The sequence below is a fragment of the Phyllostomus discolor genome, chromosome 14, assembly GCF_004126475.2.
Source record: "Phyllostomus discolor isolate MPI-MPIP mPhyDis1 chromosome 14, mPhyDis1.pri.v3, whole genome shotgun sequence".
NCBI lineage: Eukaryota > Metazoa > Chordata > Mammalia > Chiroptera > Phyllostomidae > Phyllostomus > Phyllostomus discolor.
Window position 1 is genome coordinate 32,975,225 of NC_040916.2, and position 14,118 is coordinate 32,989,342.

Consider the following 14,118-nt stretch of genomic DNA (forward strand, 5'->3'; position numbering starts at 1 on the left):
GCTTCCATAGGAACATGGTGTCTGAGCAGTCTAGAAAGGCACCGTCTAGAAGCGCCTACCTTGCTCTTCTTACAGAAAGACATTCTAAGCGAAAGGAATGGCAAGTGCAAAGCACCTGAGTGGGGAGCAGGCCCAGGTGCTGCAGGAAATGCAAGGAGACAGATACGCCTGCAGCCGAGGAAATGACACAGGGGAGAGGTCAGAGAAACAAGGGCGAGAGCACGCTGAAGGCAGATGCCCAGGTTCCGCGGGCTCAGGGGCTTGGGGTTCTCTCCCAGGTGAGGTGGAAGCCACTGGAAGCTGCAGGCATAGGAGTGGCACGAACCAACTGATTTTCCAGACCACTGCGGCTCTGAGCTGAGAACAGACCGCTGCGGCCCTGGGTGGCACCGCAGGGCAGACAAGAAGCACCTCCCATCTTCTCCAGGTCAGACTCTGTCCTCTCGGACTGAGAGATGAGTCACTGAGTCAGGCTGCGGGTGTGCTCTGAAGACGGGGCGCCGGCAGCAGCTGCTGATAGCTCGGATGTGGGGTCTGAGAGAAAAGGAGTCTCAGCTGACTCTGGGCGCTTTTTTCAGTCGAACTTGAACGTCAGGACTGATTACGTTGCCATTGCCTGAGACGGGGAAGACGGTGAGAGGAGGGAAGCTCTGTAGCTTTTGGCAGGCTCGCTTCGAGATGACTTCATGAATGTCATTGGAAATGCCTAAATAGGCAGTTGAGTATACGAGTCTGAAGTTCCGGGGAAAGAGTTGGGGTGGAAATAAAACTGTGGGAGTTCACAGCCTACCGATGTTATTTAAAGCTATAATTAACTTAATGAATCGGTTATTTGAAAACTTTTTTTGGTATAACTTTCCCTGAAAGAAATCATTATGACTTAGAAATGCTTGCAATAAATATTTTTGTCCTCTCAAATAATCAAAATAGACATCTTGGACCACTCTATCAATCCTCAGAAACAAAAATCACCCTTTGCAATTTATGTTTCAAAACATGCTGCCATCGGGGTTATAACAAGAACAATCACGTTGTAGGGTGTAAAAACGTCAGGCCACTTCTTTGTCTTACACACGTTTTACCAGTGTGTGCGCACGTTTGGGTAACATACCCCCCTACAAAATAGGAACATTATTCATTCACATGTTTTTCAAGTCTATGGCGCGGCCATAACTCTGTATCAAGTGTGGCTTACATGGACCAACCATCACTGAGAACCGCAGGTGACCTTGCAGTGGGTTGGCTGCTCTGGGAAGAGCAGCGTGGCTATTTGTCAGTGGACACAATGGTTGCACTCAATTGGAACCACCCAGGATGGCTAGACATCAAAGTCTGCACCCACTCTGCCAACTTCGCAGCCCCCCTGTACTTGGCAATCAGTCACAGGCTCCCACGCTCTGCAGAAAACTATATCCGTATGGTCCTGTGTTACGTGGCCCCGCCCACTGCCCAGGCCTCCCCACCCCTCCCATAACACGCACACTCCGTGGGAACAGACTGGCACCACTGTCTTCGCAGCCACGGCCCCTAACAGAGCACGGAGAGGACAGGCATTCAGTTCCCGCAGTGACAGCACAGCCTCCGTCCTGCACTGTCTCATGCCCCGCACACTTCCATGAACTGACGGTTGAAAGCAGAAATAACATCACAACCCCGAGAGTGTGTTATACGAAAAGCATGGCCTTTCTGATTTCTAAGTGGCCAAAGCTATGGAAGTGTTTCTTATAAAACTCAAGTTCTACGTTCAATACAACTATTTGATTTTAATGTGGAAAAGAGCAATCCTCGTTGACATTTATTCTATTACATGCTACGGAGACAACTTTTTCAAAGAGCACTATCTATATCCTAATCAGCTGATCTGCCCCCAGCAGTTTCTGCAGAGCCACGGCTGTTTGATGATAGGGTATTTACTCATCGGATAATTTGCACACAGCAGATAAATAACCCTTCGCTTGACTTCCAGTGCCTTGTTACACAAGCGGGGCACATCCCTGTTTTGAGTATATTTATTTTCTGTAACAGAAAGTCTGGAAACTCTTAACTGTGTATCAGAATTATCTGTGGAGCTTCACAGGTCACCCCTCGGGTTCCGTACAATCAAACCCACCGGGAAGGACTGAAAATGATGGTGATATCAAGCCAGGGCCGATTCCCTCTACCTTCTCGACTTCAGTGGAATTTCCTTCCTAATGAGTTCATTAACGCATTCCATACATATTTATCGGCTGTGTGTTGCATTGCAGGTGTGGCGCCAGATGCCAGAATTTCTTCTACTGATGGAAAAGACGCATCGCCTGCTTTCATTTTAGCACCAGCAGTGCTCTGCAATAAGCACTCGAGTCTGGAGCAGGTACCTTGCACTTTACAGCGTTATGCAAGGTCAACTACCAGAGGCTGAGTGGTTGCGGAGAGGCGTTCCTGGAGAGATGATATCTAAACACTGCTCGAACAGACAGCGGTGACACGCGGATTGGGAGAGTGTTCTGGGGGAGACCCCAGCTTGCTCGGAGGCACAATAGAGACTGATATTCACAACAAATCACCCTAACGCCAGCAAAAATCGGTTCCATATACCTACGGAGACAGGGGTAACAAATGATGCGCACAATCTTCTATGCCAACTCAGGTCGTTAGGCTACTGAAGAGCAGTTCCTTAGAGCTGCAACCCACACCTTCACCGCTTTCAAGAAAGAGGTACCAGATGCCTGCTCTGGGACAGGCATCCGGTCTGCGTGCGTGGGGCACACGCACCACATGAAACAGATAAAGATGCCCAGGCCGGTGACCATGGTGTAACTAAAGTCATGATGGATAAAAGTAGAATACAGAACATACATACTTTCTTCCAAAACAATTCTGCAACTATTATCTATGAGTCGTATGAAGCACTTGAAACTTTATGCACTCCTTGCTTAAAGATGGCACTTCCTAACAGAACTATATGCATCACACGCAAATTACTTTCTAACATGAAGAATGTTTGCTAAAGTACTTATAAAGCAGCAACTATAGAGCGGCTACTCTTTCTCATAGATATTAAGCAAAAATAGATGATCCCTAAGAGCATACAAAATAAAGGTTACAAATGAATATAGGATAGAGATTTCCCCAACTATTACTTTTATAGATTGATATCAGGCTTGACTTAAACTTCCTTGCTCGCCGGTAGACAAGCGAAAGGATGATGTGTGTTGCTGCCAAAGCAAACGCATCCCTTCTTGTGGTCTTTTTCTCTGCCGGATCACCGTGTTTTAGAGGGAAGCAGTCCATCAGTAGCTTCAAATATTGAGAGGCATCTTTGGAGAGACAGTGTAAAGCTGTGTCCCAGATGAAGGAAGCTACAGAGAAACCCAATTCATTCACTTTCTGAGGATAAGGAAGGGCAAGGGGAGGGGTCTTATCACTGCTAACGGTGTGACATGAGGCGGGGGTCACCTCACACCACTCCGAGTCAACCAGCTTTTACCCTGTTCCAGTCTGCTGCGCAAAGTGAGAAGATGATTAGTCATCTAAACAGTGACCATGTCAAAGACTGGGCATTCTGGCATCTTGGTAGACACTGGGAACAGAATATAAAACCAAGCCACATTCACGAACCCCCCAGCAACTCCTAGAGGGAGACTCACATATAAATGAGTGATTTTTAAAATAACGATAATGCGGCGTGAGTTTTCTGTGGGTTTTTTTTTTTTTTTGGCAAAGCACGAATCTTCCAGTTACATTCTCCCAGTAGATTACATTCCAAATAGCTTTTAGAAGATCAGGTCTGACACCTTCAGACTGAAGGTAATAAGTCTACTTCTACACATCAACCCCCCAAAGTGGAGTGGGGCCTGTTGTTCCTTGCAATGGATCCTGATTGGAACAGGCGGCAATTTGCAAGAGTCTTTGTTACTTAATGTATCCAAGCCAGCCCCATTCTAAACCCTGAATGCCCACAGATGCGGCTGTCAGCATCTTCTTAACTGAGTCCAAGGAACAAAGTGACATCTCCGGGCTCCCAGCCACCCCTCTTTGGGTTCCCCCGTCATTGGTCCATAAATGATGACAGTGATCTACCCCTGAACTTGAGTGCAGGCTGAAGAGTGACCTGAATTAGAATATCACCTTGGCCAGGAGCTGTTTACATGTCTCCTACGTGGCACTGCCGTTATTCACACAAGTGCATGGTACGTACTGTGGTGTAGCTACATGTGAACATGCATGATATTAGTGCATGATCTGTGCATTAATATTAGACCCCAGGATGCCAAGTCAATCACAAGTCAGGGAGGCTGTGGAGAAGCCTTAGAACACACGATAAAGTCACCATGGACAGTGATCAAAAGCAAGGTTGTGTGGGTTCAAATCCTGGGTCTGTGGCCTCGTAGCTGTGTGACCTTAGGCAAAATCATTAACTTCTCTGTTAATGTCCTCATAGGTAAAATGAAGATCTTAATAGTAGCTTCCTTCCAAGGCATTTGTCCGAGTGAAACAAGAACCCATAGGGTACCCAACGAGCAGCATGCACACAGTGTGAAATCTTACTGCTATGCGTGTCCGCCTGGAGATAGGGAGCTGGAGCTCAGCCTTTACGTATGAAAAGGCAATTGCCAGAGGGAGAAGGGAACACGTATCCCAGGGACAGAGAACGGTGTGTTCAAAGATAGCGGAGGACGCAGGCGCGAGGTTAAACGCGGCTGATGCGCAGGTGAGTGGGGGTGGGGTTGGAACAGGTGGGAAATGGTCCATCATGAGCCCAACACACAGAGCTGTTCCATTCCACAGAGCACACACTCATTCATGCTACGCCGTTCGGACAACACATTGATCCTCAAAACCAATGAAATACGTGGAAGGCTCATCCGAGGTCAAAGAGAAGCGTGACAGCAGGAAGGAGGCTGAGCTCCACGGCCCGACTCCAGTCTGGAGGGAGAAGTCGGGGCAGGTGCCCCTCCAAGGCTCCCCGCTCCTCTCTCCCTGCAGAGCCATCGCAGAGCGCCAAGGACAAACGTGCTCTCCAGTGTCTTATCAGCTTCGCCAAGAATTGCAACTACCGTGCTTTCTAGCAGTCCTCCTTTCGGGAATTGGTGCACATCTGAGTGAGGAAGGAGAGCCAGCCACCTCCTGCAGTCTAAGGTTCACTCCTGTAAGCCCGGATGTCAGTTTACCAGTCAGACAGAGGAAGGAAGCTTCCCGGACACTCTATGCGCTTGGATCCCATGAATAGGGACCTTCATTTGCCTGTGCAGTACAGGGCCATTCAAGAGCAATTAAATTTGGTTAAAATAAGAAAGAAATGCTTTTTAAGGAAAAAAAAGAAGGTTTGAGGGGATTGCAAAAGTTGATTGTGCTAAAGCACTTTTACACAGGTTTGTTTTAGTTCTCAACTGTCCCGTCGTATTTAAGCTGGTCTCTTACTCTGAAATATGATAACCTTTCTTTTCTCTGAGTTCTTTCTCCTAAATTAATAGCACTGTCTCTAATTCCATGCGCAGCAAGCAAAGAGTTTATTTTACCAGATAACAGGAGGTCTGGTGATCAGCCAATGTCTAAAGACCCGCTAGCCAAGTCAGTAGTAGGCCGAAGACTGTAACTGATAAATAGATATTACTCACAAAATCACTTTAAAATTGACTTTCATCTTCTCGACCAGCTAGTATTATTCATGTGGCATTCTAACACAACTGAGTAGAAATTTAAAAAAAAATTAACCTATAAAAATAAAACTATATTGCAATTTCGAAAAGAGAAATAAATATATTATAACATACAAGGCCGCTTAAAATAAAAAAAAAAAACACCAAAAAACGCTTCAGGTTGTAAATTAATTTGTGAGATTAGGAGAAAAAAAAATCCAAACATAGGAAAGGCATCCTGAAGAATATGCCAAAAACTGCAGTTGAAGTTGGCTCTTCAGGGAGAGAATGTGGACCATTACAACATTTTGCAGCATCTGTGTTTACCTCTCCTTTGCAAAGAAACAAAGCTTCCATGGTCCAAAAAAAAAAAAAATCCCAACCAAGTCTGGTTTCCTCTCCGCACTCCCAGCTCAGGTCACATTTCTCTGCCCAGAATGAAAGGAGGGAAGTGGAGGAGTAAAAGCAGAAATGCAGGTCAGCTCTCGGCCCCCACTTCATAGAGCCTTGAATTCCTAATGATTACAGCAACCGCCCTGAATCGTGCCTCCAAGGGGAGGGGAGAAAGAAAAGTGCACTTAGGATACAAAGGAATTCTGGCTTTTATATACCTGGATATAATCGTTAAAGATGATAGAAAATGACGGGATTGGCTCAGCACGTATAAAACCCTATGTTTATATGAGTCATTAGATACAGTATGAGTATTAATATGGGTTTCCATTCCATCTGGTCAAGGGCAGCCACTGCTTTTCCATCAGTACAGAGGGAAGCGTCATACGCTCTACCATGGGGTTCTCAGGGCGAGTATCATGGTAGCCCACTAAGAGTACTTTCCTATAAACAAACCTTCTGTTGATGCATCCCTAAGGTAACAGGTGTTTACTCAGTGTCAGGTGCTTTGACAATCCAGAAGAAAGACTTTAATTAGAACGTGCACTAATGAGCCCTCTCCTGCTTCTTCCCAAAGTTGACCACTTGTTTAAAAAAAGATCAATGAAACAAACAACCCATGTCAAGTAATGATCAATTTATTATCTGACTTAACAATGAAAGCTGTGTAATTATATATGCATGCATATCATCAAACCAATCTAAAATCAATATGCAAAGCATAGAAATTTGACATTACTTGCCCTGAGTGAAATATATAATTTTCTTCTAAAAAATTCAAAGTTGTGCCTGCTCCTCCAGTAACAACTTTAGAGAAGATAAAACAAACAAACAAACAAATAAAAATACCTATTTTCTGCCCTGGTTGGTGTAGCTCAGTGGATTGAGTGCCAGTCTGTGAACCAGAGGTTTCCCAGTTGGACTCCCAGTCAGAGCACAGGCCTGGGTTACAGGCCAGGTCCCCAGTAGGGGGCACACGAGAGGCAACCATACATTGAATTTCTCTCCCTCTTTTTCTCCTCCCCTTCCCCTCTCTCTAAAAATAAATAAATAAAATCTTTTAAAAAATGCCTATGTTCTTAATCCAGCCACAAATATATACAAAAATATTTTACAAACTATTATGCTGTCTATTCTGATGTAGGTAATCTTAGAGAATCACATAATTAAGTATATTAACAATATAAGCAATCCAAAGTTACCTTTCTCCAAACTTAGGAAATTGGAGGGATTTTTACATGCATTCTGTGACTCGGTTTCCTGTCCAATTTTCCCCAGGTCGGTCCTTTTCACTTCACCCATCTTTGCACTAATCACTCCAGCACATGCATTGAAGTAATATCTGGTCATTCCATCAGGGCTCAGACCACTATTTTTTAAAGTTATTTTCATCGCTATTGCAGACCGTTTCTGTGTCTTACTTTCCTCATTAGTAAAGTGAGAAGGTGGTATGTGGGAAAGCGATTTCCATAACAATTTCTGTGTCTAGCATTCCCTTAAAAAATCGAGACACCTCTTCTCCCTTTGAAAAATTCTCAAAGGGAGAATTTATTACAGACACTCCCATCCATCCAACCTGGACGCGAGTCCATTTGTTATTATTTAAACAGGCAGCACTTGAGTAAATTAACCAGCATGAAGAGAATGTGTACCCCCAAAGAAACAAATTTTTAGAAAGAAAAAGGGGGCTACTTAGATTTTTTTGTCAGAAAGCCCACCCATAAGTCTGAAAAGGGGGCTCCGTGGCTGCCTGACTCCATTATGGGGAAAACTTAACTCAAATAGTGCACTCCTTCTAATTTAGTCACAAAGTGAGGCAAACACAGAACCTGAAAACAACCTAAAAAGAATAAATAAAGACATTGTGAACAATCATATTCAGTATATCCATTTCTCATTTAGCAACTTTTTAATTTTGTGTACAACTATGAGAATACTACTTAAAAAGTAATTTTTATGAAGCAGGCCCTCTGTTGAGTATGAATTATGAAGTAAATCATCACTTTAAGATATCAGTAAACTTATGCACAATTTTAAGAAGGTGTCTCTAAGTCCATATATTTATATATATACAACCTAAACTGAGACTATCTGTATGCAACTTGCAGGAAGATGCTTCTGATAAAGATACCTACTCGTCTTCATAATTGTTTCTCTATTCCAGACTTGGGCAATTTTCATTGGAAAAACAAATGCAAAGACATTATTAATAATCATAGCGGACGCTGCATTTATTATCAGAAGCGTATCTAATCTTTTAACTGACGCCTGTTAAGTAACCGCAAGGCCAAACTTGACCCCCGTGCAGGGACGGACGAGCAGGGACTCGGGAAGCCAGCACCATTTCACCTGCTGATCCCGGGCACTCAAAACAACGCCCAGCAGGGCTCACACCACCAGCTGCTGACAAGCTCTGAAAATTTCTCATCAAATTCATCAACTTTTTGCAAGAACAGTGTTGGCTTCACCACCGAGGACTGAATACCATTTTAATTAGTAAAAATGATTCGATTAGAGGTTGTTTTTCCCAGCACTTAGTTCTGCCTTAACTCATCCTTAAAACTTTGAAAACCACGTATCTTCACACAACCACAGTGTAGTCATTATAGAGTCCAGGTAAATCTCAGGTTCTTTCTGCAGTAAGTAGTGAACTAATTGCCAGAGAAAGTCATCAGTTTCTGAGACACGCATTTATGCTAACCACAGACCGGAAGCTTGAAGCTAATATAAATGAATATATTATAAAACTCTTTTGTACTAAATCATCATAAATGCTAAAATTTTTGAATAAGTTTGTTAAAGATTGCCAAGTTCCAGGGTTCGGACTTGCAAAGCAAAATGATGACTGCGTCCTGCCATAAATTTTCTTTAAACCCACTCATCCAACACTTTCCGCTGTTGGGTTAGACGCTTCGGGACCCTATCTCCACTTTCTTCAGAGGCTACCATATTATGAACTCATAACTCCTTAAGGCTTTAAAATGTTTAATCCCAGGAATACAAATTTTAGAATAAAACAGGCTGTTTAAAATCATCTTTGGGTTTAGCAGCCAAATCACACCGCTGTGCCTCAGTGAAATCAATGCATTATAGTTCAGCTCTAGTGTATACGACCTTTACTTAGGCACTGGAGTAAAATCTTAGCCATTGTTTTTTCAGTTGCAAGTGGAAGGGCTAGTGTGAGTGCTGGACACCGGTTTATTTTCCCCTTGTGTGATGATTCAGGCCAGAGTCTCCGGTGAAGCATTAGTAGACAATTACGACCTCTCGGATGTAAGTGGCAAGAACGCCTACAAGTAGGTTTGAGTCAACATCTCGCGTCCTGCTATGCAACGAACGCCTGGCAACCTGGCTGAACGCATACCAAGTTTTGCAGTAGGACTATCTGAACCATCACAAAACCTCCAAGACATTTCACCAGAAAGGACAAACCAACCACATGCAATCCTTAACACCTGGCTATTCCCCACATCACTCGGTTTTATAATAACAGCGAAGGTTCTGTCTCCATTATCCATTCGCTGCGGTACAGGGGTGTTTGTTTAAAAGTGGTTCAGCTCTGGAGCCAGGTGGGAAAGAGGAAACTGTACATTACAGGGGTGGAAACTTCATCCGTCTGATAGCCTTAGAACTCCACGGAAAAGAAACAAATCTGTAACCCTGAAGGCTACAATGGCGCCTCTTGAGTTCACATTTCACCTTTCGTTGAAGACAGCCTGTCTATATTTTTGAACAAATAGCTGACTTTAGGATACTTTGGTCCACATACGCTGTGACACGCAGCAGAAGACATGGTACGTCTACCTCTCCCTCCGCAGTGAGGATTTTAAGAAGCCTCACTCGGTAGGCGGATGCTCGGATTCCAAATAATACACAGAGCCAGCAGAGGGCAGAGCGGCGGGCAGGAGGCGCAATCCCGCTGGTGCCCAGGTACACAAGGTAGAAAGCAAACTTTGGATGGATTCCACTCTCCAAGACTCGACTCTTTATCCTTGGAAAGGTAGAAACGAAGGAATCGACACAACTGGCGTAACTCAGTAAAAGTGCAAACAGTCTTCCCGAGGCCCGGACTGCCTGTCCGGCCCGGGGAGGGTCGCACGGAGGAAGCCGCCAGCCCGCGCGGCCTGCTCCTGCTCCAGGTGAAGGCCAGCGCGTGCGGGACAGGGACGCGGACCCGGTTCCGAAGAGCCCGGCCTCCGGCAGCGCCTGCTCCCATTAGGGGGAACGCAGATCTTGGCACCCACCGGGGCCAGACTCAGGTTTCTGCTAAAGCCTGCACATTTGGGCTTGACACTTTTTCTCTCCCTCAGCCAATCCTCGCCACCCTCCTTCTCACCCCCGCTGCGCCGTGCCCTTTGAACAAAGCTGGCTTTTCTGCTCCCCGCGGTCGGGGCTCCCTGCTCTCCAGAGGCGCTCTACCGCCAGCCGCGTCTGCGGCACCTAACGGACCGCGGCAGCCACACGCCCAGGAGGGAAAGGGCGGGGTAGGGGCGGGAGGAGACGCGGGGAGGGGGGAAGTGGCTCTCCCTCCTCGGGTCCGGACGGGGCTGCCGTCTTCCCAACAGGTCTGCTCCTTCACTGTTTGCTGCTGCCACGTAGGAACTTTCCCTTACCTCTCTCCTCCCGCCCTAGCCCTCGCCCCCTCCCCTGCCCCTCCTCCCCCAGCCCATTTGCTGGGCCAGTTTCACCACTCTCCATGAGAACTGCACGTCCAACCTGCAAGAAGGGAGGGGGGGAGGGGGTCATCGTGGAGGGGAGGGGGCTGAAAATCGGGGAAAAGCGTTCTCCAGATCTTCAACCCCACTCCTTATAACCTGCCAATTTTTTCCCCACTTAAAATCTCATCAAAGTGCCACAAACACACACACACAAAGTGTTCTCAGTCTTCTAGGTTCACCCCCCCTTTGCTTTCTCATATCCCTAAAAGTGAAACAGCCCCCTTCTCACTTTATTCCAGACAAAGAGCTTTATCAAGGTTCATTTTATACCCTTTCTCTATATTTTCGGCTCAGTTCACCCCTAAAAAAGATATTTCCATTGGCTAGGATCTGGAGAAACCAGAAGATGTGTTCCACGGGCAGTCCGAGGGCTGCTCCTGAAACAAAAGCTCTCCACAAGTGCCCTTGTGTTCAAGGTAATATTTTTCCTCCTTTCAAAGCCGCTGCAAAGTGGCGAGGGGCATTTCAGCAGGCTCTGCGCCTGACAGATCCTTTTTCCTGCTACCTCTTCTCCCATTACTGTCCCGCCTACATCCCTCTCTCTCTCTCTCTCTGTCTCCAGTCTTTACTTCCAACCTGGTGGCAGCTGCAATCTGGATTTTATTTAGGAGAATTTTTTTTTTGAGGGGGGGAGGGGGGCCCCCAGGGGGAGGGGCGCGGAATGAGAAAGACCGGCAGCGGTCGCCCACCTCCCCAAGCCCCTCTTTTCTTACCTCCTCTGACCTCTCCAGGCTGGGAGAGGAAAGTCAGCGCGAGGGTCGTGACGGTGAGGTCCCAGAGCCACCGTTTCGTTTTCCACCTGGAGGACCACCGCTCCATCTCCGAGCCCCGCACTCGCGCCTGGGAGCTCTACCCACGAGACCGCCACGGCACACCAACTTCGTCCCTGCCGAGGTAGTAGTAGCGTCGGGGATGTTTGCTACACAGCCATTTGGGGAGGGAGCCGGGAGCAAAAAAAAAAAAAAAAAAAAAAAATCAAAGGGCTTTTTTTTTTTTTCTTTCAAATTGGATGGTTTGCTTCCTTCCTGTCCCTCGCCCCCTCCTCGCCCTCGCGCTCGGCCCCGCCGGCCCGGGACCCTCGATCCGTCCTCCGCGGGGCCCTGCCTTCAGACTGAAGGCGGATGAGGGGCTTCCAACAAAAATCCGAGAGGACTGCGCGCCCCTAAAGGCTTCATGCCGTCAGTGGGCCGGACGAGAGGCCCCGGGCAGCCCCCTCCCCCGCCCACGCCCCGCGTGCGCGCGCCCCCCCTCCGCCCCCTGCCCCGCGCGAAACTGACAAGCCGGCCGCGGGTCCGACCCAATCACACGCCGCGCGCACGGCCCGAGCCCGCCCCGCGCTGGCCCGGCCCCAGGAGCGCGGCTCCGGGCAAGCCCGGCCCACCTACCAGCCCCCAGCGGCCCCCGGCTCGCCGCCCTCCGCTCCCGCCCGAGCCCCCGAGAAGGAGTGGGAGGGAGTTAGGGGGACGCGTGCTTGGCTCCTGCACTTTGGGAATGAAAGGAATGGCTGGAGAGCCCCGGAGCCCGCAGAGTTTTCAAGGAGCTTCTGTATTCAATAAAAACAGCTACTTGTCTGCCTGCACCGTCTGCTCGCCGCTCGGCCGTCGGCGCGGCGGGGGAGGGCGGGAGCCCGGCGTCGGACCCGCCACACCGCTGGAGTCCCGGGCTGGCCGCCGTAACCTTATCCCTGTGCAGAAACCTGCTGCTTGGAGCAGACCGGGAACCGGCGTACTCACGGCTCTGCGTGCTCGGAAAACTGTTGATTTTTTTTTTTTTTTTTAACCCGGCAATTAGAAGAAAGGGATAAAGGTGAGCTAGAGGGACCCAAAAGGTCAACACTTGTTGATCTCCCAGGGAAGCTCTCCTTTATGATCTGAAACGCACGGGCTGTTGTCTTCCGTGTTTGAGTCCTGCAGGAACTCGACTCCGGGGCAGGAGGAGAGAGAAATGCACGGAGCTGACCTGAAGGCGGTGGGCAATTTCATTTTCCAGCGGATTCTGCCCTGATCCCGGATGAGAGGGGGACGTGGGAGGGAAAACCGCAGGAAAGCAATCAGCGGAGATCTCCAAGCGTCTCTGGGCCCATATCCCCTCCAGAAAGGGCCCTGGGAACTGAGAAGGGGGTCACTCCACAGTGAAAGGAAGGAGGGGTGGGTTTCTGAGGTCCCTCCACACCTTTCCTCCAAGTGAATCCACTGGAACCTGGAATACAGTTTCCCTGGTCATTTTTTCCACGTTTGATCATTTCCTCCTGTTAGCTCCTTGTTCCTTAATATTTCCTCAGGTGTCTCTCTCAGCAATGTTCTGGAGCAGGGCCCATGAGGTGCCAGCATCGTTAGGCACTCAATAGTGATGTGTTCCGTGGATGAATCCATCCTCCTGTTGGCAAAGACTAGCAGCTTTGGCCAGGACCTATAGTTGAGAGTAGTTCAATATTGAAGAGTTCCCAGCTAAGTTTAAGAGACATGCAAGTCCACTCATCTTTAGAAACCCAATAGTCTATTAGTTATGGAACTAGACCCATGACCCATCTGATTAATCAGATGCTCTGTTGATGTGGCTTAAGAGATGGGAGGTGTTCAGAGGCTAGATTGAGGCCCAAGATGGAATGGCTTAACATGTATAGGATGCGATGCATATACAATGAGGAAGGCAACTGAAAAATACCTTCAACAGGACAGCCACTCTCTGAGACAAAGAACCATTCCCCTATCAAGAAGTTAACCTCCCAGATAACAGGTAAAAACAAACAAAAAAACACCTTTATATTAGTAACTGCTACAACAATGTTTGGGATACCTTCTATCAGCTATTGAAAAATATCACCAACTAGCTTTATAGATGACAACCTCGGGTTGTTAGTAATTTAATAAAATAATTCCGTGTCAGAGTGTGCTTGACACTGGAATACACGGTTACAAAGGACTTCGTGATGCTAATACAGGTCGGTGTACCACCTTCATAGCCTTCACTCTTCAAAATGAAAAATGTGTGTTTTTGCAGTTTCCACGCTTTCTTGAAACATGATTTTCCCATTCAGTTCTTGGTCTACTTTTAAACCCATCCTGTAAGTCCTCCCTGATAGGTAAGATGTGTGAACTTGATACAAAGTTTGGAAATACGTATATGTGAGGTTGCCAAAATCAGAAACCAACTCAATAGCAAGAGGGAGTTACAGGGTTTGTAGGAACAGGTCAAATAATGTTTCCAATGGTTTCCAATCCCTCTCCTGACTTACTGGGAGTTTCACCGTCCGACAACTGCTCTGGGAGGTGAGAAACCAGGCAGTCTGTCTAGCAAGCCCCACCCTCTGGTCACATCCCAGGCCTCTCCCCGCGGTGAAAGGGTGCTTTCAGGCAAAGTGACGGGGGTGAATAGCATTATTACTA

At 47.4% G+C, this 14,118-nt stretch overlaps 1 protein-coding gene across 3 annotated transcripts in view; it reads right to left on the minus strand.

The window, feature by feature from the left end:
- COL11A1 (collagen type XI alpha 1 chain) overlaps nucleotides 1–11,943 on the minus strand; it is a 164,591-nt gene extending 152,648 nt beyond the window's left edge. For all 3 annotated transcript variants that reach the window (XM_028502638.2, XM_028502637.2, XM_036015040.1), the window contains exon 1: nucleotides 11,446–11,943. In XM_028502638.2, the coding sequence (XP_028358439.1) occupies nucleotides 11,446–11,551 (106 nt within the window). In that variant the 5' untranslated portion in view covers nucleotides 11,552–11,943. The remainder of the gene's footprint in view (nucleotides 1–11,445) is intronic.
- Between the last annotated feature and the right edge of the window lie 2,175 nt (nucleotides 11,944–14,118).